The following is a 25133-nucleotide window of genomic DNA, read 5'->3' as shown; positions in this document are numbered from 1 at the left end:
ATCTTGGGCAGATATGTGCACACCCATGTTCACTGCATCACTATTCACAATAACCAAAAGGTAGAAACAACCTAAATATCCACTGACAAAGGAATAAACAAATGTATCTCTCACACTCTCTCTCTCTCTCTCTCTCTCTCACACACACACACACACACACACACACACACAGTGGAATATTATTCAGCCTTAAAAAGGGAGGAAATCTCTTCATACGCTGGATGAACCTTGAGGGCACAATATTAAGTGAAGTAAGGCCGTCACAAAAAGACAAATACTATACCGATTCCACTTATGTGAAATAGCTAAGGTAAACTCATAGAGAACAGAAAGTAGAAAGGCATTTGGCAGGAACTGGGGAAGAGGGAATGAAGAGTTAGTGTTCAACTGGTATAAAGTTTCAGTTTTGCAAGATTAAAAAGTTCTGTAGAACCACTGCACAACAATGTGATTTTACTTAACGCTATTTAACTATACACTTAAAAATGGTGAAGATGGTAAATTTTATGTGTTTCTTGCGACAACAAAAAATTTTCAAATATTTTTTAGTTCATACTCTTAACCAGGATGCTGCGCACTGATTCTCCAGTGGATCATGCCTTCCTGAAATTATGCACGACCCTTTTCCTCTCCAGTAGCCAGAAGCCATTTGCAAAAATATTCATCACAATGGGAGTTATCAACCAGCACCAAGTTTCCCTTTGTTTCTCCTCAGGACAAAGAAAAGAGAGGACCACGGGCTGGAAGGAGGCAATGGAAAACCTCAAAGGGCCCATTTTTAAAACTCTGGCAACTCAGAAAAGGTGGGTGCAAGGAAGGAGTCCTGATGTAAATGAAAATCGGAGAGTCCAGGATATCCTCCCAAAGGTCACTCCAATTCAAAACATGCAGTCAGAACATTCCCAAGCCCTGTCTCTCTGCCATACAAACACGTGTCTCTCCGTGGGTCTGAGGTTTTCCAAGGCCATGCACTTTTGTCTTCTTCAGGCCCAAGCTCCCATTCATTATGCAATACTGCCTCTCATGGAGGGAGACAGTTACTGCCAGCCCCATGTTACAAAGGAAGGGACTGCGGTCAGGTGGCGGGCCCAGAGTCCTAGAGGTGGGAGGCAGCGGGGCACCTGACCCCCAGACCAACCCACCTGCACAGCCCCTATTCAGGCTGTCCTGCAGTCGGCCAATGCTGGGGGTGCTGACCCTGGACACTATTCCTAAATACGATGCAGCTGAAGGCCCCTGTGGGTCATATGGTCTTTGAGCCTTGGTCTTCTCATCTGTAAAATGAGGCAATGGATTAATTTTTCTTTCTAACATGAAAAGCTCCAAATCATCTAAGTTGTCAATAATATCAGAGACTTTACTGAACTCCACAGACTCAGGGTATCATAACAGGAGTAGAAAACAGAAGTACTGAACAAACAAAAGAGCCTTTTACCCTGCCATCCAAGAGTCCACTGTCTGGCACAAGAACCAATACAGACACACCTGAGTATGGAGACAGACCTATACCATTCCGAAAAGAATGAAGTAGCAATAGGATGGTTATGAAACCACTTCCGACCCACAGCAGGTAAAACGGTTATCAATCACAACCAAAGGAGCTCTGTGACACCCTGAGGGCGGGACGGCCAGGGACTGTGGCAGTGAACTGGACTTACATTAACACGGGCAACCAGAAAAGGCAAAATGCCAAAGCCCTCCCCAGAGCAGCATCTAGAGGGCGATGACCTGGGTCATTATACCACTAAAAATCGACACCACGTGTTGGGAAAACTGGACAGCCACATGCAAAAGGATGAAACCAGACCACTATATCATACACAAAAATTAACTCGAATGGATTAAAGACCTGAAACTGTAAGATTACCACATGAAAACACAGGCAGTAAGCTCCTTGATATTGGTCTTAATGTTTTTGTGGATCTGACTCCAAAGGCAAGAAAAACAAAAGCAAAAACAAACAAATGGGATTACAGCAAACTAAAAAGCTTCTGCACCAAAGGAAACCATCATCAAAACAAAAAGGTAACCTACTGAATGGGAGAAGATATTGCAAATCACATATCCAACAAGGGGTTAATATCCCAAATATATAAAGAACTCATACAACTTAACAACAACAAAAACAATCCGATTTAAAAAATGGGCAGAGGATCTAAAGAGACGATTTTCCAAAGATGACATTCATATGGCCACCGGGGCCATGGAAAGATGCTCGACATCACTAACCCCCAGGGAAACGCAAATCAAAGCCATTGAGCTATCCCCTCATGCCGGTCAGAAGGCTTTTCAAGAAGACGGGAAACAACAAGTGTTGGCAAGGACGTGGAGAAGAGGGAACCCTTGGTGCACTGTTGGTGGGGATACAAACTGGTGCAGCCACTCTGGAAAACAGTATGGAGGTTCCTCAAAAAGTTAAGAAGAGAACTACCCTATGACCCAGCTATTCCACTCCTGGGTACTCATGTGAAAAATACAAAAACACTAATTGGAAAAGATATGTGCCCCTGTTCACAGTAGCATTATTTATAAGAGCCAAGAAAAAGAAGCTACCTACGTGTCTACTGCTGGATGAGTGGATAGAGAAGATGTGGTATACAGACACAGTGGAATACCACTCAGCCATTAAAGGAAAAAAAAAAGAATGAAATCTTGCCATTTCTGATGACACAGATGAACCTTGAGGGGACTATGCTAAGTGAAATAAGTCAGAGGAAAAACAAAAACAGTATGACTTTACTCTCATGTGGAATCTAAAACCAAAAACCAATCCAAACCGAACTTACAGATTGGTGGTGATCAGAAGGGAAGGAGGAGGGAGTGGGCAAAACGGGCAAAGGGGGTCAAATGTATGGGAATGGATGGTAACCTAACTTTTGGAAGTGATCACTTCATAAAGAATACAGGAGTCAATTATAGTACCGCACATCTGAAACTTACATAGTGTTATAGACCAATTTCGCCTCAATTAACAACATAATAGAATGATATAAAAATAGCCACCCTGGTATGTTTGTTTTCTCATATCACTGATGTGACTTCTTCAGAAACAATAAAACACTGTATTATCAGGAATCTTAAAATGACTTCAACCGCAGAGTTCAAACTTTTAACAAACTACGTTAATTTAGAAAGAGAACGTACTGATTCAGACTGGCCTGCCAATTACAATTCCAGAACACAAAGTTTATAGTTGTACACAGCCAGAGCAAGCTGAGAAGACGCAACGTGGTACCTTTGGAGCTACTGGATATAGAGAAAAAGGTTCCATGGGCTTTTAAATTTCTTAATGTGACTTTTAAACATAACATAACTGCAATTTTATTTCTGCTGAAACCAGAGAGATCGGAATCTCAATGATCATTAGGCAGCCAGGTGCTCTGGGACACCTGAGGCCTTTCCTGGGACAGCGACCAGGCAGGGAGTGGCCCTCGGGAGGCAAAGGCCTCTCAGGCAGGAAAGAGGACAGTGGCCGGCAGGCAACCAGAAAAACCCTTCAAATGAAGGCTCGTATCTCTAACTTTTAAGCTAGATTTCTGCAAATTAAGGCTGTCACTTTCTCAGCTCAAATTACTGGTTATGCCAAGTTGAATAATTCCAAACAGAAGGGGCGGGGGGATCACCAAATGAGCATCTGTCGTTCAAGTCCACAAGAGAGAGAAGTGATTTTATAATCAGGTCCATTTCCAAAGAATCTGAATACTTGCTACTTATCATGATTTGTGACAGGAATGTGTTTCCATTATAACCCTCTATGAGACTAAATATATTGTGAACATTTTTCTTAATTAAAAATTAATTTTTCCTACTATCACATGTAACTACATTATAAAATTGAAAGAGAGAAAAGAGGAAAATATCACCTATTATCACAATTTCCCAAACTTCTGTAGAGTATCAGTATATTTTCTTTATATTTTTTCTCCATGTTTTGTTATTTGTTACACAGTATAATCTGAGTAGTTATAATAAAATAACCATATTTGGTTAATATTCCAAAATCATCTACTGTGTATCCAGCAGAAATCAATGACCCAAACCCTGTGCCAGGTCCCAGAAGTGTAACAAGACAGCATCCTTGTCCTCATGGAGCTTTAACTCGGTTTCAGAGATGTGCCCACAGTGCTTGCAGTGGCCTGTCGAGGAGGCAAAAGTGGATGCAGGCCCCAGGCAGGCTCACCCACACCACGGGTCTAGGGTCCATGGAAAGCCCCGAGATGGCTCGCCGGGCTTTCTTCCTCCAGGGACACCCTGACCACCTCTGGCTGCTGAGCCACGTGACAACTGCCTACCTCACTGTAAGAATCCCAAATTCTAATTACTGGGTAAATACGTTAATCGAACTTCCTTCCCAGCAGCGGAATTTTTGACACAAGGTCACCGGCTTCTTTCCCAGCACTTCTGGTAATAAGAAATGTACATGCTTGCTGCACATCATTTCACCTACTTGCAGATAACCAGCGACCGTGATAACGCCAGTGAGCTCCAGTTACCGTCACTTTCGTGGTTCTGCCTTTGGTCGGGAAACAAGATCACGAACAAGAACACACCGACCTGTGGCAGCTGGAGGCTGTGCCTTCTCCTCCCCGCGCAGGCCCTGCCCTGTTGCACCCCCCCGTCTGGAGAGTAGCTTGAGTGGGCCCCCCTGCCATGCTGGCGCCCCGCTTCTCCTGGCCCTCCTTGGGGAAGCTGCTATGAGCTCGGCCAGTCAGTGGCTCCCCAATGCCCGGAGGGAAACACAGACTGGCCGTTAGGTAATCGGTGGCCTCTGGAGCCAAGAGGTCACCGAGACTTGGAGGCTGGTGTGACTCTGCGGAGTGACTTGTCAGCTGGGAAAGCTGGGGTGTAGAATAAAGAGGAAACCAGAAGGAAAATTACACGGCCCCAAAGAGAGGGGGCCAGAGAGACTTCCATGTTTCCAGACAACTTCTAGTTTCCAGCCCTTGCCCTTATCTTGATTTTTAAAAGCCTCCTTCTGATTAAGCTTGCTTGAGTCATTTTCTGTTTCTTGCAACAGAACAATCACCGACTGACGAACTCTCATCTGTTTCCTGAGCATTCCCCGAGCGCCGCCTCTATGCAGTGGGCATCTGAGGACAGCTGAGAGCTGAAAACAACTTCCTCTCTCAAGAAACCAGAAACTGGTGGAGAGGCAGGAATAGAACATAATCAGGGAAAGCAGGTTGGTGATAATCAGGTCTGGTTTCATGGAAAGAGAACTGAACGCAGCCACGACAACCAAGGGTTCAGTCCCTTCTACCACTGACGGCCCATATGACCTTATGTAGGTCCTTCTCCCTCTCGGAGCCTCGGTTTCTTAAACTGTAAAATTAGAAACTTGAAATCTCCAAGTCCTCATGTGCCTTTACTATTCCTTAAAAGCAGTGGACCCAACACCTCCTACATATCCAGTGACAATATTTTTAGAAGCCATGTTGGTGGCAGAATATCTGTAACCTCTGCCCGAAGTTTACCACCTCAGTTTGGAGACGACACAACACGAGCGCCATCCTGAAGGCTGGGCCTGTGGTTCTGAGTGACGGGGTCAGGGTGAAGTGAGGCCTTAAGGAGCTCATCACCTAGAGCAGCCCGTGCAAGAGACTTTGTATGAGGGAAACGTTCTAGAGCTAGCCACTGGCCACACGTGGTTCTTGAGCACCTGAAGTGGGGCTAGGGTGAGGAACCAAATTCCGTACTGCATTTAAGGGTGATGAGTTTACATTTAAGTTTAATTAGCCTTATGTGGCTAATGGCAACTATGGGTCAGCACAGACCTAGCGGTGGAGCCAGGTAATCCCAAGACAAAGTACGCGGCTCTCCAGCAGGGACAAGCATCGGGGAAGGAGAGGCTGATTATGTCTAAGAGAAGAGAGGACAAGACGGTGACACTGAAGGGCCCTGAAGGATCAGGAGAGTCTGTCAGGGCTGAAGTGTAGTGTGCTGGGTGCACAGAGGACAAGAGAGCTGGAGGAGCTTTCTGGGCAAAGGAAACCATCCGTGCAAAACTGTGGTACATGAAGAAACGCAGCATACGGGGAAGCAGCCAAGCGCTGTGCGTGGGCCGTGCTGCAGCCCCGACTCCCCACCCCATACCCGTTCTCCCCTCCATCCCTACAACCGCGGGTACCACACAAGGTGGCAACAGGCTCAGCCAAACATCACGGTCTCCCAGCCTCCCCTGTGGCTACAAGTGGCCCGTGACATGGTTCCAGATAATGAGACCAAGTGGAGCTCTACTGGGGATTTCCACAACAGTAGGGCTCTCTTGATACAGAGGGGTCACCCTTTCCTCCTTATTGCTTCCTCTTCCTTCGTCTTGGAAGCGCAAGGGGAGCAAAGGTGGGGCAGCCATCTCATGACAGGAGGCATTCAGGAGGGTGAAAGAGGAGAACAGAAAAGCCCCCAGATCACCTATCACATCAATGGAGCCAGAACCAGCCTTGCTCTCACACCCCCCCAAACTCCTCGATTATGCCAGAGTAGCAAGATTCCGAGTACATTTAGTCAGACAATCTCTAGAGGACATTACATTTGGCACCCAGAGGTGAGGGGCTAAAAAACGCGGAACCGGCAGGGCAGAGAAAATCGGGGAGTAGGAAATGAGGAGGAATGGCAATCCAGGGACTCCGCCCTGTGCCGGTAAAACACCTGGTCTGTGTGCAGCCTGCTCTGCTCGGGGGGTATACACCAGGTGCGACACACTGCAGCGTCAGGAACGAGGACAGAAACTTCCAGAATGTGGGGTGCAGAGACTTCTCTAGGGGAGAACGATGGCCGCATTCTGCAAATAGCAAGAGGAAGATGGACCGCTTTATTAAGGCAGCTCTTCCTACCGCTGACCCCTAAGTCCCACCATTTGAAGCTTCGTTGGGCTAACAAAGTCACTGGCTTCTATGACCCACCTGGCGCAAGGCTGGTGCCGGTAAGAAAAATTTCCCCTCAGTAACTGTTTGGGGAAGGTGATACCACCAAGACACAATTCTAAAAACCAAACCCACCGAGGTAAGACTATAACTTCTCATCACGAGAACTGCCCTTAACCTAGAGTTCTCAAGCGAACACACCTGGACAGGAAATGAACTACGATACCGCAACTTTCCGTGAAAAACCTTATTCTCTCAAGTGTAAAATGCATAGTTTGGTACCACAAATTATTTTCAGAGTTATATAAGGCCATTAGTTACAGCATTTCCTTATCAATAAATGATGTTTAAAATCTTGTCAGTGTCCATTCTATAAATATTTTCATTCAGATGAAAGTGATAAAACAAATTTACTTGAAAAAAAAATCATTTAGAAAGTAGTTTAATGCATCCCTTAGCTTCACCTCCGCAGTTTACAAAATCAAGAGCTCACCATGTGTGCCAACAGCTCTAATTCTGGAGCCGCTAGAGCTCACGTCCCGCGGGAAGGTGTGGCTTTGCTACTTCCAGGAGACCTATGTTCCTTCATTTAAATAAATGGTACTAATAAAAACCATTCAACTAGGAAAATTCTGTTTTTAAAAATTAGGATACAATAATGCCTAAACTGGGAGCTGTATTAGCAAAGGTTAACACAGAATTCTAGAATCCTTCCCACACAAGAATGGTTCTTTCACCTATCACAAACACAAATTTAAGCAAATATTCCTAAAACTCAACAGTTCATCACTGGGTTTAAGAGACTGGATTCAGGGGCGCTTGGCTGGCTCAGTCTGTGGAACATGTGACTCTTAATCTTGGGGTCATGAGTTCAAGACCCACGCTGGGCCTAGAGCTTACTTAAAAAAATAAAATATAAAAGAAGAGACTGGCTTTAGAACCAACTTGGTGCGAATCGTGGCTGTGAACTGAGCGCTATGGGCGCTGTGGCCACGTTATCCAGCATTTCCAGCCTCGCCTCTAGGATAACGGGCCGGGCCACCCTCGGCAGGAAGTCACGGTGAGACTTACCCAGCTGGGTAAGAGTGCAAACACCAAATACTCACTACATGATAAGGATAATTACAATGGCTAGTGTTAATATTTGATTACTTTTATTGCAAAGAAAATAGGACCTGTTGGCTGCTTCACAATCTGCCATAGGACGCATTTCTAATTTCCAAGTCTGTTGTTCATTTTACTAACGACCACTGAGGGCTTTTTTGGTTGCAGTTTAAATCAGAAGAGTATGTGCCCTTGCCTATGAGTCACTGCAGTGTGAGAAATCCGGAGGGCAAAGTGTGGTCCCCAAACGTGCAGCATCAGCATCACCTGGGAAGCTGTAAGAAATGCCAATTCTCGGGCGCCTGGGTGGCTCAGTTGGTTAAGCGACTGCCTTCGGCTCAGGTCATGATCCTGGAGTCCCAGGATCGAGTCCCGCATCGGGCTCCCTGCTCGGCAGGGAGTCTGCTTCTCCCTCTGACCCTCCTCCCTCTCATGCTCTCTCTCTCTCATTCTCTCTCTCGCAAATAAATAAAATCTTAAAAAAAAAAAAAAAAGAAAAAAGAAATGCCAATTCTCAGGCTCCCCCAAGAATTCCATCTCCAGAACCCTAAACTTCAGAACTAAGGAACAGCAATGTGTGTCTCCACGAATCCTCCAAGGAATCTTAAGTACACTCAGTTTGAGAACAGCTAAAGGAAATGTCATCTTGGGCCAATTCCACTAACCGGTGGCCCTCTGATGGCCCCCCCTGGGACTGGGAGAGCTATGGGGGTCCCTCGCCTTCCCAGGTGCTCCTGGGGCAACACCAGAGTCCCCGGCACACCAACCCCCCTCAGCCTGAAGCAGAAGGAAGGCACACGAGGCCAGCCAGCAGGGAAGCCTGGTACTGGGGGACCAAACCGCCCCCACCCCCACCGGCCTAACAATTATAACCGTCAGAGTGTCATCTGTGATTCTGACCCCAGAGGAGTATGTGTCACACCAGCTCACCCATAAAACCCTTTCTTAACATACGGCCACGCAAAAACACGTCCGCAAATGTTCACAGCAGCAGTGTTCCTAAGAGCCAACAGGTGAGAAGAACCCAAATGTCCATCAACTGGCAGACGGATAAACAAGATATGGCCTGTCATCACAATGGCATATGAATGGCCCACAAAAGGAAACGAAGCACTAACACACACTACAACATGGTGAACCCTGAAAACGTGCTCAATGAAAAATGCCACAGAGGACCACACAGTGTCTGATTCCATCTACATGACAGAACAGGCAGTCCAGAGAGACAGCAAACAGAGGAGCGGCTGGGCTGTCTCGGGTTTGAAGGAGGGGTGGGAGGCATGGGTTTTTTTCTGGGGGGACAAAAATGTTTTAAAATTAGGTTGTACTAATGATTGTACAACTCTATGAAAATAGGGTTTAAAAACAATGCACTATACACATATTTTTTGAATTGTACACTTTAAATGGGTAAATTGTATAATATATGAATTATATTTCAAAAAGGTCATTTTTTAAAGAAAACAAACCCTTCCTCAGAGCTAATCGATCCTGACTGGCAGTGCTGTCCAGGCTGTAGGATAGAAGGGCACAGCTGTAGGGTAGAAGGGCACAGCTGTGAGGAGGGCCAGGAGGGCGATGAGGGAAGCAGGCACCTACGGCACAGGATATAAGGAAATCCTCGTTCTCAGGACCGTGTAAGCACAGGGTCCGTTCTTACAGGACCCTGAAAGTGAGTGCCTCTTCTAATTTTGCATGCAGGACACCTGCCTGCCGCGTCCCAGTCTTGCCCGGATTTTGAGGCTGCTTTATGTTCGAATATATTTACAGATTTTTAGCCCCCTAAAAATATTTTCAAACTACTTAACATCCCCCTCACTTTATAAATTTCAATGGCTCCTAGCACCTACAGATTCAGGTTCAAAGGTGACAAATCAAGATCTTCTATTTGGGACTTTAAGCCTGTGGGCATACCTTCACAGGCTCTGGAGTTAGATTAAGCCCTAAGGAGGAACTCCCTGCCAACTAGAGTGCTCTAAGCAGGGATTCACACCCGGGCCTTCAGATCCCAGGGCCTCTGGTGCCCAAACCCTGGGCCCTCTGCCCCTGCACCCTTCCTACCAAGCAGCAGAGGCTGAGGTTTCTTTGTATCATCGACAACCTTAGCTCCAAACTTCGCACAAAGTGTTAAGGATGGAGTGTTTAAACGCGGATGGTTAATTAGGAAAAGCTCAATCAATGCTAACAATCGTTATCATGCACAAAATTAGCAAACTAAGGTAAAATCTTGCCATTCACTATGGCTTCCCAATGTCCATAATGATGGGCCAAGAAACACAATAAGGGGGAAAAAAAATCTAGTAGCTTCAAACTACAGAAATCCATGAATAATCAGATTTCCGGCTTGCGATATTTAATCTTGAACCTGGTCTTTATTCACCACAGAAAAGGAAAGTTAAATGGAGAGAAAATTAAGAACAATTTTAAAAAGCCACGTGACTGGCAATCAGAGACCAGTTTTTTTCTTTCTTATTTTACCCAAGCCCTAGAACCCTGTAGAAAAAGAAAGAAAAACATCTCAATTTCAGAAGGTAGCTCTCCATTCAAATAAGCTGGAAATGAGCAAGGGAGATACATACTGTAACAAAAACAAGACCAAAAACAAAAATCACAGGGGAAAAAAAGGGATTTCTGAGATTGGAAAGAATGCAGGACCGTCAAGACACAGGGAACAACACTGCCACCAAGTGGTGACGGTGCCTCAAGTCACCCTCTGCCATCTAGACCAGCGATCTCAACTGGGACAGCAACAGAATCCTGTGTGCGTGTGTGTGCGTGTGCGTGTTTTAAAAGAATTCATGCCTAGGCCCCATCCCCACCCAACTGATTCGGCGAAGCAGAATGCAGAGGGGCAGGTGCAGCCTGTATTTTAAAATCTCCCCAGGTGACTTTGGTGCATAGGGAAAGCTAAGAACCAGGAATCAACCCAAAAGGTCATACAGATATCACTATGGTGCTTATATTTTCAGTAATGTTTTACTTGTAGTCACTCCACCTATATGATCCATTAAAATTTCCTAATGGTATATAAATTCTTGAAAATTTGGCTAAGTACATACAAATCATAGTTCTAACAGGTTTTACATTTTTAACAGTATAATCATTATAAAGATTCCAACTATATTCCTTAGTCTTGCCATTAGTATTTATGTCTAATATCTAATCCAACACTTAAGCTTATCATAAATTAGACACAGCTATACTCCACACAAAACCCTTTGAACGTTAGTTTCACTAGACTATTTGCTCATACAATGGGTTTCAAATCAATAAATCTTATCTATATTAGATGGGTTTTCCTTTTTTCTCTTTTAAACAAGACATAAAAAGTCTGAATGCTTCTATTGTTGGTGAAATCTGTAAATACACAATGTAATCTGAAACACTTCAATGAAAGCTATCAGACTACCACTAAAATTGTTCCTTGGCACACAGAGGTAAATAAAAGGATTTCCCCCCTTTCCAGAGTCCGGAGTTACCTAAAAAATTACTTCTTTAACAACAAAGAATTATCTTTTGTACGATACACTAGGAGGCAAAACTGTGGAGTGTTTCTACTCCCAAGTACCTGGTCAGGAGTTGACTTTCTGCATTCTGCAGGCCTGACAGTGAGGTCAGAGTTCACTAGGAAAACAAACACTCGAACAGGTCTCTGTGCCCTGGGGGCCACCCAAGAGGCAAAGCTTCCCTGGAAAATATGGGGCAAGAAAGAGGCAGAGCACCATATGCTTGGTGTCATTTGGCAAATTATCAAATTTGTCTTATCGCTGTCAGCACATGCTTATCACTGCATTTCCCCCACCAAACTCTTTCCTTCTCTAGGAAGCACTAACCTCCCTCCTCAAAAAACGTCACTGGTGACCCAGATTTCTTGGAGGTCTGAGACACGTGGGTGACTCCTTGGGTTATCCCTCCGGGATGCGTAGCATCAGAAAGAGACACAGGAGTCCCATTCTGGGTCCAGAAGGTCTGGGCTGGATTTATCCTGGTAGCTTGTTTCAAGCCCTTGCTACTCATATTGAACGAGCAATATCAGCATCACTGGGGAGTCTGCTAGAAAGGGAGACCCTCTGGACCCACCAGACCAGAACCTGCCTCTGTACAGGCTCTCCAGAGAACCCTAAGGACATGAACATTCGAGACCATGGCCACCCAATGTACAGATGCATTCATGTCTTCGTCTGCAGGAGGAGAGCACCTCCCCTGGCCCCACCTTCAGTACGGGCCTACGGTGGGATCAATAGTGGGAAGGCTCTGAAAATGAGAAGGCTCTACCAAGACTCCAGCATGGGCACCCTCTCAGAACGTGTGCGCTCAGCCATGCCCCACATACGTAGCCCTAAGCTCCCAACCCTCAGCAGCTTCGCCCTGCGGCAGACCGAAAGGCACCCCCATGATACCACATCTATGGGGCTGACAGTTTACTCCACTGACCTTTCACATACTCAGCATCTCACAAACTCCTCACCCAAGGAACCCAGAACACGTAGGAGAGAGAATGCATTTTCCTTGGGCTTCTGGGGCGGTAGCCCTAAGTGATCACGACAAACTTAAAGCATCACTAAAGACCTGTGTTTTAAATTTAAGCAGCCAGGCAGCTTTTTGTATTCTATTTTATGATCTACCTGTTTGTTTTATTGCAAAAACATCTGCCTTGCCAAGTCTCCATATACCAACTGGTGATTTCCCTACTTATTCGTTTCCCTTCAACGCCTTGGCATACACCTGCCCCGCCCCTCTGAAGTGCAGAGTGGGAACAAGCCTTCCTAGACTTTGCTAAAGTCAAGCAGGAGTTCCTACAAGAAACCAACTGGTCTCTGTTGAATTAAAAAAATAAAACAGTTGGGGATTTGGGAATGTTTGCGCTGGTCTTACCAGACATATGTGAGTAAATTTCTAAATAGAAATTAACTGCCTACCTACTTCAGATGAGTCTCCAAAACATAAAATTCAGATTCTTGCAGCTTAATTATTTCACAAGATTTTGTATATAGAAAGTCACGTGCCCCTGAGTAAACAGCAGGCTGATTTTGTTGGATACCTCTGTCCGCATAGCCTTCATATTTTTGTCTCGCACTATACTTAGAGCCATGCTCCTTACTCACTAACCCCTGCTCTCCAGGTTTGAGCCCCTCTGTTAAAAAAAATTAGGACACCAAAGTTACAGGAAATCCTATTTCTCCCCCACCTATATCCTTAACACAATGCAAACACTATGGTTTTTAAATGACTGGTGGTTTGTTTTATTAGTATTTTCCAAGTGGGATGAAACCGGTGGGACGGTACGAGTATCTGCCTCACTTTTTCAGCTTGAACAAAGGCCAAAAGGTTTCCTGTCTGTTTAACTGAAGTTTGCGCTGCCAGAAGAAAAATACCAAATGGTCACAAGTAGTCACTCCGAGCATCTGAAACACTTAAAAGGCCCTATTCAGGGTTCCCTGCAAGCACACTTTTCCATCCACCACGCCCCAGCCAGAGAGCAGCTCCCTGAGGCCACCGGTGGTGGATGCCTGGGCTGCCTGCGGGCCCAGCCCCCGGGGCAAGGCAGGAACCGAGGCCACGAGGCGCCTCCAGTAGCACATGCCCTGCCGGGGACCATCTGGCCAAAACAGGAACCTCGGGGCTTTCACGTGTCTGTGAATCTGGAGGTGTCCCAGCTGCGGGGAACACACAGCTGCAGTGGGGGGGCCAAGGGGTCCCAGAGCACAGTGGAAGGAGGTGGTATCTCTGTGGCCCCGAGACAGGGTGCAAACAGTGGCAGAGGCTGAGGATGCCTGATTTTGGAGAAGAAAATTCACAGAATGATGCTGAGAAATCTCTCTCCCTCTGCTGCACACTCCAGTCCCAATGTGGACGTGGAGGTGGAGACGGCTGACCAAAGGCAAGTCCATACATTAAAATACTCAGAAACGGCTGGCGGGGGGGGGCTGCCTGGCTGACAGGGAGACCCGTGGACAGACAGAATAAAGACCCAGGCAGGTGCCGGCAGGGAACGTCCTGTGGGAAGGGGCTCTGGAGAGGAAGCTCACGCGGGAGGCCATGCCACGCCTCTCCGGTGGCAGCCGGGCTCCCGCGGGCACAGGTCCGTGAGCTCCAGGCCTGCCTCTGTCGTCCACTAGCTCTGCAGTCTGGGGAAAGGGATTTAAGCCATTCCAAGCCTCCATTCCCTCATCTGTGAAATGGGTGTCATAAAAATGCCAACCTTCCCAATAAGGCTGACTGGGAATTCAAGAACTCCTACAGAGCACCTGCCATAGATAACAACATAAGTGATTATTACTATACCTATTCAGAGTCCTAAATGCTTGTATTCTCTCTCTCTCATACAGACTACCTACAATATAACCCCAAAATTCATACAATATTTAATTCTAAATAAAGAGCATAAAGGACATGTTCCTATAGAGGAGGAAGAGAGAGGGGGAGTTAAGAAATCACTAATGAGCATATACTAAGTTTGTAAAAGTTTGAGCAATTTACTTGCCTTCCTTTAAAAGTCATCAAGCCTGTAAGGACTAGAGAAGCCGATGACAGAGATCATGAGTAAGTAAATGCTAGAGCGTGTTACAAGGAGGTAAGTGCTATGGGAAAAGTCAGGAGACGCAGACAAGGAATGTCTGGTGGTAGGAGGGGAGGGTGCAATCTGAAACAGAGTGGCCAGGAGGGGCCTCCTTGGAAAGGTGACTTTAAGCAATGATCTGAGGCAGGTGAGGTGGTTAATCAGGAGGTTAAGGGGAATAGCATTCCAGGCAGAGAGAAGAGCCCATGCAAAGGCCTCAGGGCATGTGTGGCAGGAGGGACGGACCCCAGTAGAAGCCGCCATCAGAGGGAACAGGTAGGCAATGTACTGTGACGTCGGCTAGCGCTACACGGGGCTCTCTCGGGACACCTTCCCACAGGAGAGGGGGAGAACCCACAGCTCAGTAACCGGGGCCTGAAGAATCCGTGAGGATTATGGCCTGGGCAGGGCAGGAGCGGTGTGTGTGGAGCTCTGCTGTGTTCGGTACTTAAAGGCAGAGGCATGGCTCGTCAACTTGACGCTGCTCTCTACAACATACTGGTCATCAGTATCAAGCTTCAAAACCATCCCAAAAGGACTGGCCAAACTGATGCTCTAGCACTTCACAGGTACAAGGTGCTTGGGGAAAGAGCTTTGGTTTTTGTTTATTTGTTTTTAAAAAAGAAAACCTTTTCGAGGGCACCTAGAAATCAATCTAATTTTTAAATAACAGTTAATGCCCCAAAGGACAAGCTGTAGTAAGAGCCAGGAATGTGAGTTAAGGACTCAAAGCAGAAACAGATTATGAAGGTGAGGCCACATGAAGAAAACAGTAGTGGAGGGAGGAGGTATACCAGAGGGCCAGGATGGCGGGACTGCTGCGTGGGTGCCGGCCCCTGCAGCTGGGGACGGTGTGTGCTCAGAGGACAGGACTTGGACTGGAGGGGACTCGGCAGTAACCCGCGGGAGGGCGAAGAAACGAGGGCAGTTCGGCCGGAGAGGAGCTTTAGAGGAAGCCGTGGTTTCCATGACCTCCTACCATCTGAAGAACGGGAAGCAGAAGTAGAGTCTGTGTGGCTTCAGACACAGACCAGAGAGGCACCAAGGGATGGAATATGACAGGGAGGAGGATTTGGTTCAATCTAAGAAATTCATTGGAACTTCAGAACTGTTCAAAAATGGGGCAGGCTGCTTCCCACAGTCACCCACAGCCCTTACTACATGCCCAGCCACAGGGCTCTGAGTTTGGGACCCTTATCATTGCACATTTAAATGCATGACATACATCACCACGCGTCAGTCTCCACAACGCCCGTGAGATGCGGCCACTGCAATACTGGGCACTATTCTGAAACCTCGAAACCCCACTTCTGGTGTTACTGCTGTTCTGTCATGTCAGCCACAAATCACAGCTCAGCTCCCCGCTTCTGGGCCTTCCTCCAGTCCCTTCCCCTTCTCCTCCACCCGCCCTACCTGCTAACAGGGCGCCACCAGGACCTGGGAGAAAGAGCCCTCGCAGCAGGCTGGCCTCTCCACTGCAGCAGGGGAAGGGGGGGACACGGCCATCTGGCTCTGGCCATCCGGCTCCCGTCCGGCTCCCGTGGGCAGTAAGAGAAATCAAAGCTCCTGCCACTGAGCTCAGCAGCTCCCATGAGGGGCTCCAGGTCGCAGGAGGGCGGCCCCGTATGGAGGGGCTGAGGCAGGAGCAGCAGTGGGCCCAGAGACCCCAGAGGGACCTTTCTGCACCATGGGAGGTAACTTTACACTGGAAACCTTGGCCTCACTCATTTTTTCCAAATCTATGAATTCTGAAAGCTTTTAAATAAAATGTCAGTAGAAACATCATGCTTCCTTATCTCAATCAGTGTGGCAATAGGCATAATGAATCCTCTACCACGGGCGAGAAGTTTTGACAGCTTGTTCCAGTTCACGGCTCCTAAGGGGAAAAGCTGGGATTTAAAGACAGCCGCTCTGGCTCCAGCCTTCAGAAGAGGTCCCTAAATGAGCTCTAAATTCCTTCCCTAGGTTCACCTTCATGGCCACCCCAGGCCCTCCGACACCGAGGCGGCCAGCTCTGTGCTTTCCATCAATATGCGAGCAAGTGACCCCGGCCCCTGAGTACCATTTCCAGTGGTGGGGGATGAGAAATACCAAGCACTCTGTTCTCGGGTCCCGAGAGACTGCGCGACCCAGGCTTCGGGATACTGGGGCTGATCTGCTCAGCGCTCTGGCCTCTGGGAGAACGATCCATTATCCCAACTCATTCATGGCAAACTTTCACCCAACAATGTTGGCTAGCCCAGAATTCACCAAGGAACCCTGTCAACTGCAAACACCATAAATAAGAATGCAACTTGGGGTTAAACATCCGTTTCTTACAGTGTTTCCAGACTAAACCAACTAAAAACAGAAGCCTCCAAAAAGAGAAGGTGGACACACACCCCGGCGCTTCTACCCGCTGGGCCACACAAGGTCACGTTCTCGAGTGCTGCCCATGGTGCACTCCACTCGCCCATTTTATCTTGGGGTCCTCCAGAGAGGCAAACATTTGCCAGCACCGACCAACCTTCTGACTCCGGTCCCTCAGACACCAACTGGGAGACACCAGTGTCCATCCGGGCACTCGCCACACTTCCCCACTCAGGCAGAGAGCAGCCCTGGGTGGGGCCTGCAGAGCTCACTGCACTTCCTCAGCCATCAGAGCTCCCCCAAGGGGTACAGCCTCCCAGGCTGTGCACTTTACAAGCCTGGTGTTTCAAACAGCCACCAGCCCAGCAGACCCCTTTGGCTTAGAAGTTTAGGAAGTCACACAATCTGGCTGTTGGACATTACCAGACAATCTACAAAAATGAAAATGAAATCTTTAAAACTAAACATTCTAAACTGATACACACTTAAAATAACTCAATTTAATGACTTAAAAAAAAAAAAAGATCTCACTGCATTTATAAGCCCAATCTTTCTAGCGTTCCTTTACTTGCTCCTTCCTGCTGGGAAACAACAGTACAGGAAGCTTAACACCAGTGCTCCGACCTCAATAATGGTTAACAAAAATAACTGTATTGCTTTACACTGGACATGTCTTAAGTTTCCAAAGTACTTTCACAATCATAATTTAATGTAATTCCATGAGATAAGAAGAGCCAACATTCACTATAACCACTTTATGACTCAGGTTAAGTGCAGTTATAGGATTTATATCACAAAGCTAGTTGAGCCCAAACCAGGCTCTTGTTTAATTTGGCAGAGGAGGCATTTTTTAAATTAAATATTAGAGAGAACTCTGGGGGAGGGAGGGGAAAGGAGAGGGAGAAAGAGAGAGAAGCAGGAAAGAGGGGCAGAGGTTGAGGAGCGTGAGGAGGGCGTAGGGGTCCCCCACCCAGGGCAGCCGCATCGAACCTACTCTGCAAACTCTCGGGGTAGCCTGGGCTGCTGCTTAACACATGCATGGAAGTATGTCGAGGGACAAGAATGGATCCATAGTACATGCAACCTGAGGAACTCAATCTTTGAGAGGTCCACTCTGTTGCTTTGCTTTCTCTTTTTCTTCAGATTTTATTTATTTATTTGAAAGAGAAAGAGTGTGTGTGTGTGTGTGTGTGTGTGTGTGTATGACAGAGAGAGATCACGAGCAGAGGGGAGGGGTAGAGGGAGAAGTAGACTCCCCACTGAGCAAGGAGCCCCATGCGGGACTCGATCCCAGGACCCTGGGATCACGACCCAAGCCAAAGGCAGACGCTTAACCGACTGAGCCACCCAGGCACCCTGCTTTGCTTTTCTAAAAGAAAAAAAAAAAGTTTTCTGATTAAAGAGCATTAGGGAAAAGAAATACCTGCTGCTGAAAATTTAGGCTATTACTGGGCAGAGACAAATCTTAAGTTTAGAACTGCATTTAAACTTGTTTTTTACACTGTGACTCCACATAGGAAGGCCCAAAGACAGACTTGAGCATACTCTATCTGGGAGACACAAGCAGGCTGCGAGGGCACCAGATGGTCCTCCTGTGACCCCACACCGAGGGATAGCAGCTGACGAGGCAGGGGACGTGGCGGGTGTAACCAGAGCGCTGGGACCAGGGAGCACCGCCACAAGCCCGCTGCACTGAGGCAGTGTGTCAACCTACAGTCCAGTCGCAGGGGGGAGGTAGACAAGCTTGGGAACGCAGTGGGAACAGAAGGAGCCCCTCCACATTCCCACACACGGTGGGTGAGCGGTCACAACAGCTCGGCAGAGGGGCCATTTTTCACCCGAGGTGCTGCAAGCTGCTGAGTTCTCTTACACGTGGAATTTGAGGATCTCTCTGGAAATAGCAATAGGCATGGTCATTTGAGCTTCTTACCTAGGGAGCTTTAAAATCGGGGGGTGATTTGACTTGAAATCTCATTTCGTCTTTTCCTTCACCTAATGCACTGCTGTTACTCATGCCAGAATCTCACAGGTCACTTCCGGGGTGTACGGTACCTTCATATCTGCTGGGAGAGTCGCACACTTTCTGTGGGGTTGCCACTCGGAGGAATATCTGCTGCCTCCACGAGTGTCTCCGTGTCTTCACGGGGGTCCTGCTGGCATCGCCAAGGTGGTTAGCTTTGGAGTCAAAGTCCCTGGAAGCACAAAATGACTGATTGATGACTGATGGGGAGATATAATCAGGTATTTTAGCTTGACTCTTTGTTTTTAAACAAAACACTACATTATAAATTATCTTTGTATAAGAAAACATAATTAGATAATCATGCAAGCTGAATCAAGCCCGCAGTGGGTCAACATTCCTAAGGGACTGTTTTCTTACAGGCTGCCTTTCATGAAAAGCACAAGACTGCATGCCCTTAATTTATGTCCATTATAAAAGACGTTAAGAAATACGCTCCACAGGCCACTAGCTTCCAGTTGGGCCTTTCTTGGCACACTTCAGAAAAGAGAAACTGTCTCTAAAGGGGGCACTGGCACCAGGGCACCATCTCCCCTCATCCGTGCGTGGGAAGATTTTCTCAGCATAGGTCTGCATCGCCAGACAGCCGCAAAAATGAAGAAAGATTACAAAGAACCATCAAGGCAATAATTACCCAGTCACTTGATGACAACTATGTTAACATCTATCGTTTTTAAACTACAAAACAAAGTATATTTACTAACACATATCGTAAATACTGTCTCATCAGTGATTTTTCTTCCTATTCGCAGGACAACTTGGGGAAGCCCTTGTAATTTACACCCGCGTACACACCGCAACTAAGGAATCACCCTGCCTCATAGGTCAGACACCCGGACTTATTTACAGAGCCACATGCTCACTCTCAGAAACACTGCTATCACTTAGAGAACCAGTTAAGACTTTCTTGGATCCTCTGCAAACAACACATTAATAAACTACTCCTGGTCAAAACCGGAGAACAAGAGGACTCTTTCTTTAAGTGACGTTCAGTAGGAAAGTATAAGAAAGAAGACACAACCGATTCAGCTAAAATGATCTTCTGAGTGTCAAAAAAATAGCTGAAAAATCCCTGTATATATCAGTAATTCGACACTTCTACCCAGGCTTGATAAATCTAAATTAAACCCTACCTTTTCGTGTTCATAAAGTCAGAGGTGTTATTTTCATCTACAGGAGCCAGAAATTTTAGAAAATTTGGCACAGAGGAAGAAGAATGAAGTTTTTTCCGCAGGGCATTACGGTAGGAGACGCTGAGAGTTTGAGAAGAGAGTTTAGGATAAAGAAATACAAACACAAAAAGTATAAAATATAAGCTTTAAAGTAAACACTTTAGTTCTCATGCTAAGAAAATTAAACCCGGTAAGAAATTAAAAAGTTTACAAATGAGATTTAATATCTGTAGTCAATAAAATTCTATTTTAAATGAATGGAATCAGTGAATTAATTCAAACACATCAGTCCATTCAGTTACGCAACATAACAAGCTCTAGACACCCACTGTACAACCCAGTGCCCGTTGTTAGCCATACTGTGCTGTGCGCTTTAACAACGTGTTAAGGGTGTAGAGCTCATGTTAAGCAGTCTCACCAGAATAAAATAAAAACATAACAAAAAAGTCAGTCCATCTTCCAAAATGACTTTTCCTTTCAAACTGGAAAAAAATAATTTTCCTAAATTCATGCGGACATTTCTGATTTGGCACAAACCACAGTGTATATGATCAAACACAGTTCTTGTTAAACTGTGTGTGTGTGTGTGTATCCTGGGCAGAGATATTGGAAAATAAGTATGTAAGAAATGGCTTGACATGAAGACCTGGCAACAGCAACAGTAATTAATCAATAGTGAATTAAGTCAGTTCAGATGATAGACTGAAAATAATACAATCAAAACCAGACAAGAACACACACACACACACAAGCGGTGGCCCTGGGTTCTCTCCCGCCATGCAGCACCACCTCTCTGTGCAAACTTCCCGGGAAGACAAACGACACTGAACTTGCCGCGTGAGTGTGCTCACCTCTTCGGCACAGCATTCCCACTTTGTTCTCCACTTGAGCTATGCTTTAGGTACTTAAAAAAATTTGGCGAGGAGGCGGAGGGGTTAAGACGAGGTGGAAGAGCAGGAGCTGAAGACTGACCTGAGCAACTTTTAGACTCGCCCACAGGTGGATGATTCACACTAAACAGCAATTAGAGAGAAGGCAGGGCGATTAGCGGGAAGGGGGGGAGCCCAGGGGCGAGCCGAAGGGGGGCGCGGAGGGAACAGGCTAGGCTGCCGCCATCCGCTTATTTAAACACCAGCTGTCACAGTCAGAGGACTGCTCTTCACTTCTCTTCTGTATCCACTGTCTCTTTGACAAAGGTAGTTTTCAGTTAAAAAAAAAAAAAAAGAGTACTGTGAAAAGTCATTCTTGATCATTTCTCACACATGTACGAACCCAATAGTGCTTTTTCCTCCCTTCCCTTTTCAGAAACTGGCAGCAATTTTTTTTTGTTTTTTACTTAAATGCAAAAAAAGGAAAGCAAAACAAACTCCATAGTTTTTAAAATACACGTCTCTTTAAAATGAACAATAACCTGCCTGGAATTCAAGGTCTCACTTCTTGTGCATAAATGAGGAAAGAGGTTCATAAGGGAGCAGAAAGCAACACAGGTATGCTACGGAGGGAGGGAGGCGGGCATCTCTCCACCCTCCCCTGCCCTCCCCTGTCCAGCAAGATCCATTAGGAAGCTGCATTCTTGGCGAGAGGGGAAACGTACTGTCAGGGGTACCCCTTTCCTACCACGTCTGCTTGTGTGAAACTGCAGGCCTAGCAAGAGAACTGGGCATCTCTAGACAGGAATGCGTCCACAATCACTGGGGACATGGCAGAGAGGGGAGAGAGAAGCCATAAACTGGCAAGAGCCCCATAAACCCTTGAACTGTTGTCTCTAAGACGTCACATATTAAATACTAGCTTCTGGCGTGCGTCCTGCTTTGGGATCATAGTTACACAGCCGAATTTTTGAAAGCCATAATCCTTTTCAATGGCTGACAGGAAACAAAGCGGAGAGGCTCTGCTACACCTTTCAAATAGTTTCATTTCTTCACTCAAAACCTGTCAAACGCCTCCGTACAGACTGTGCCTGATCCGTGCATGACCCCCACGCCCGACGCACGTCAGTCCCAGGAGGGCAGCAACTCTACACATTTATTCACGTTTATAGGTGAGGGGTTTTAAAAGATTTTTCAAGTTATTTTTAAGGATAACTCTGTGACTGCTTAGGGTCAAATTAATTGCCAAGGGACCCTGGAAGGGGCCCGGAGACCTTCTGCTCCGCTGCTGCTTACCCATCTCTAGAACCAGGAAATTCCAACCGCTCATTCGAGCCCAGTTATTCAAAGTGAGCAGATCCGGTTAGCAGACTCTAGAATACGCACACGGAAGGACATCCATTCCAGTTTGGTCACACACAGAAGCTAAGCAGGTGTGCCCAGGTCACAACCGGGCCAGGACCGAGCCAGCCCCGGACCCTGGGCCGCACAGGCAGCAGACGCGGCAACGTCGCCGCTCATGCCCCGCCTGGGACGGACGCCGCATCTCCGTGCCACCAGAGAAGGATCCCGGGTTTGCAAACGAGGACTCCCCAGCTCGCCCCCCTGCCACCTGTCCCCAAAGCCGGCAGCTAGGTTCCAGGAGCCCTGCCTCGCACCCTGCGTGAGCAGTGACTACTACCCACTTCGAGGGCCATTTCTGCTCCGTCTCAGCTGCTTCCTCCTGAGACTCGTACTTGCTACTTGAACAAGCAGCAAGCCTCTTACATCTACAGAGTTGCCGCGGGAGGAACCGGACACACCTTCAAGTGTTAGCTTTTAAGCCCACAGTAGAACCTGACTCAAGTCTCCGTCACCCAGTAAGCACAGCTGGGCTGCACATTCTGGGTTAACGACAGATACGCCCCAGCTAGTTACACAACAAATTCACATTTTTAAACAAATCTTACTTCCGGTCATGAGGCGTCTCTGTGCTCACTGAGTGGTACCTCGTAAGTTTCCTTTGGGAGGCCCCCGGAGACCCCTGAGCCGGTTCCGGAGGCTCCAGGCACTCCACGGGGAAATGACTCAGGGTGTTGGCGCGCCTGCGGAAGCTCTGCTGGGGTGACAGTGGGGCAGGCTCTTCTGCGGGCTGGCTCTCCGGGTCACTGGACAGGTCATCCGAGGAGCCGAGGAGCCTGAAGGAGCTCTCGGAGGCGGGCAGGGCCTCTTTCTCACACACGGACGGCTCCTGACGGCAGACGGACAGCAGGTCAGGCGTATCACGGGCAATCTCCTCCCAGGGGCAGGAAAACATTTGGACACAGGAGCCCATCTGGTTATAATGCCATCTAGAGGCCACCGAGAATGTAAGGGAACGAAGGCCCGATAAGGCCCTGCTTATCAGAGACCAAATGCTAGGCTGCTGGACAGATGGGGAAACCTGCCCAAATCCAAGGGGAAGGCCGTAGCTGTTGTAAGCGAAGCCGTCAATAGCCCCTTCTCCCTGTAAAAGACTCTACTGTGCTTTTAACTCGTAGAACTTGTCTGCACTGTTTACGCAAACCAAGACGTTCTTTATCTCTGCCAAGTGTGTTCATACACGTTCTACCCACATTGTTAAGGCTCTCTGATTTTGATCTAATGTTGAAATTTAACTTGGGGATCCTGAGGTTAAAAACTATATCCTGTATTATTCTTCGAATATGAAGAATCTCTCTTTAGGCACTTATGCCAGAACTCGCGGCCAATTATTTAACTTCTTTCTGTACCCCAATTTTCTCATCTGTAAAAGGGTAGAGAGAAAATTTCTCAGTGGGTTTCAAGAATTAGGCAAGGTAATCCAAGTGAAAGTGCACTGTAAAATGTTATACAAATATAAGTTACTGTATCAGGTACTCAATGAAGCTACTAAGTAGGTAACCCCAACATTTGTTGAGAAATCATGACAATACTTTAATACCATAGTCTTTCGAGATACATGCTTTTTCAAAGACATGAACTACTACTCAGGCAATCCTATGCTTTGCACTGCACCCAGGACATGGTTGGTGGCTAATATATTCTTCTCCTACCGAAGAACATAAAATAAGGGGGGGCATATCAGTTTGCCCCTGCTGAAACTGCTAGAAGAGATAAACATAGAAAGAGTAAAATGAAATGAATGCATCTAATGATAGACTGAAGAATCTAAATTCTATCTCTTCATTTGATATACGGTTGTGTGCCTTTCAGATGATATATTAAGGATTTTAATTTTTAAAAATATGTTTATTGAGGGGAGAGATATACATTTAATTTTGTAGGAATTAGATAGGAAAAACTTAATTCCCAACATACTACAAAATATTAATTACCTTTAAACATAGCTGAAATTTTCCATTCTTCGAGACTCTGTAGTTCCAAAGATCCTTTTAAGGATTTAAAATTTTGTCTAAGATGACACATCAGAGCAAACATTCTCCATTATGCAAGCCTGTTCATCTCAACTCTTATTAACTTCCCTCCAAATTACATGAAGGAGCTAATCCTTAGCTTAATCTTACACCTAAAAGGGCTACTCGGATGTTCCTCAACAAGTAGATGATCAATTTACTGGTAGAGATCCAGTTACATAAAATAGCTTATTTTTACAACAGTTTCTCAATCTCAGGTTAAAAAAAGACGTAAAGAAGTACACATAAAGATACCCCCCCACACAATACAAGCAGGTGGCTTCTGAAAGTTGTATTTCTCTTAAGATTACCCTAGAAATTCAAGCTTCATATATATTTTAGATCTGTGCTTTGGAGAAGAATATAAACAAGCGATAAGATTTTCTGGAAAAGTCACTTGAGTGACATGAGCCTCTTCACAGTATCTTTATTTGCAGTGGTCTGAGAAGTCTCTTCCCTGTCCACTTCCCCAAGCGCAATGCCTATCCTTTAAAATTTAATTCAAAGGCACCACTTCCCCCATTCCCACGCTTTCTCTGGTTCCACTGGTCCAAAATAACTTCCCTTCCCCTTGCTCTTGGGATGGCGAAGTTACCACCATCTCTTAGTCTAACTCTCAGGGCTCCTTCCATACTCTGATGCTGGTGTTGAGTATCTGTCGCCTCCCAGTTAAGTTCCCAAGGGCTCTGTCCCATTCATCTGTATATTGCAGATACACCATAAACTGTTTCCCAATGTGAAGTAAACTGTGGTGTAGAACCGGTATGTAGTTGATGGAGGTCAG

General features: G+C 46.5%; 1 protein-coding gene across 10 annotated transcripts in view; it reads right to left on the bottom strand.

The window, feature by feature from the left end:
- The window catches only part of TBC1D1 (TBC1 domain family member 1), a 230385-nt gene that overhangs the window by 63884 nt on the left and 141368 nt on the right, over positions 1-25133 (bottom strand). For 6 of the 10 annotated variants that reach the window (XR_010409330.1, XR_010409331.1, XM_045881325.3 and 3 more), the window contains 4 exons: positions 22886-23166; positions 20919-21080; positions 20029-20148; positions 18928-19067 (listed from right to left, as the gene is read on the bottom strand). Coding sequence is in view for 8 of the 10 variants with exons in the window: in XM_045881325.3 (XP_045737281.1) it covers positions 18928-19067; positions 20029-20148; positions 20919-21080; positions 22886-23166 (703 nt within the window). In the remaining 2 variants the exon portion in view is untranslated. The remainder of the gene's footprint in view (positions 1-18927; positions 19068-20028; positions 20149-20918; positions 21081-22885; positions 23167-25133) is intronic. The other 4 variants (XM_045881330.3, XM_045881331.3, XM_045881328.3 and 1 more) reach the window with 3 other exon arrangements.

This window comes from Mirounga angustirostris, unplaced genomic scaffold, assembly GCF_029215605.1.
Source record: "Mirounga angustirostris isolate CCGP_5_RB_7025 unplaced genomic scaffold, mMirAng1.0.hap1 SCAF_2, whole genome shotgun sequence".
Taxonomy (NCBI): Eukaryota; Metazoa; Chordata; class Mammalia; order Carnivora; family Phocidae; genus Mirounga; species Mirounga angustirostris.
This window is presented reverse-complemented; position numbering and strand designations above follow the sequence as displayed.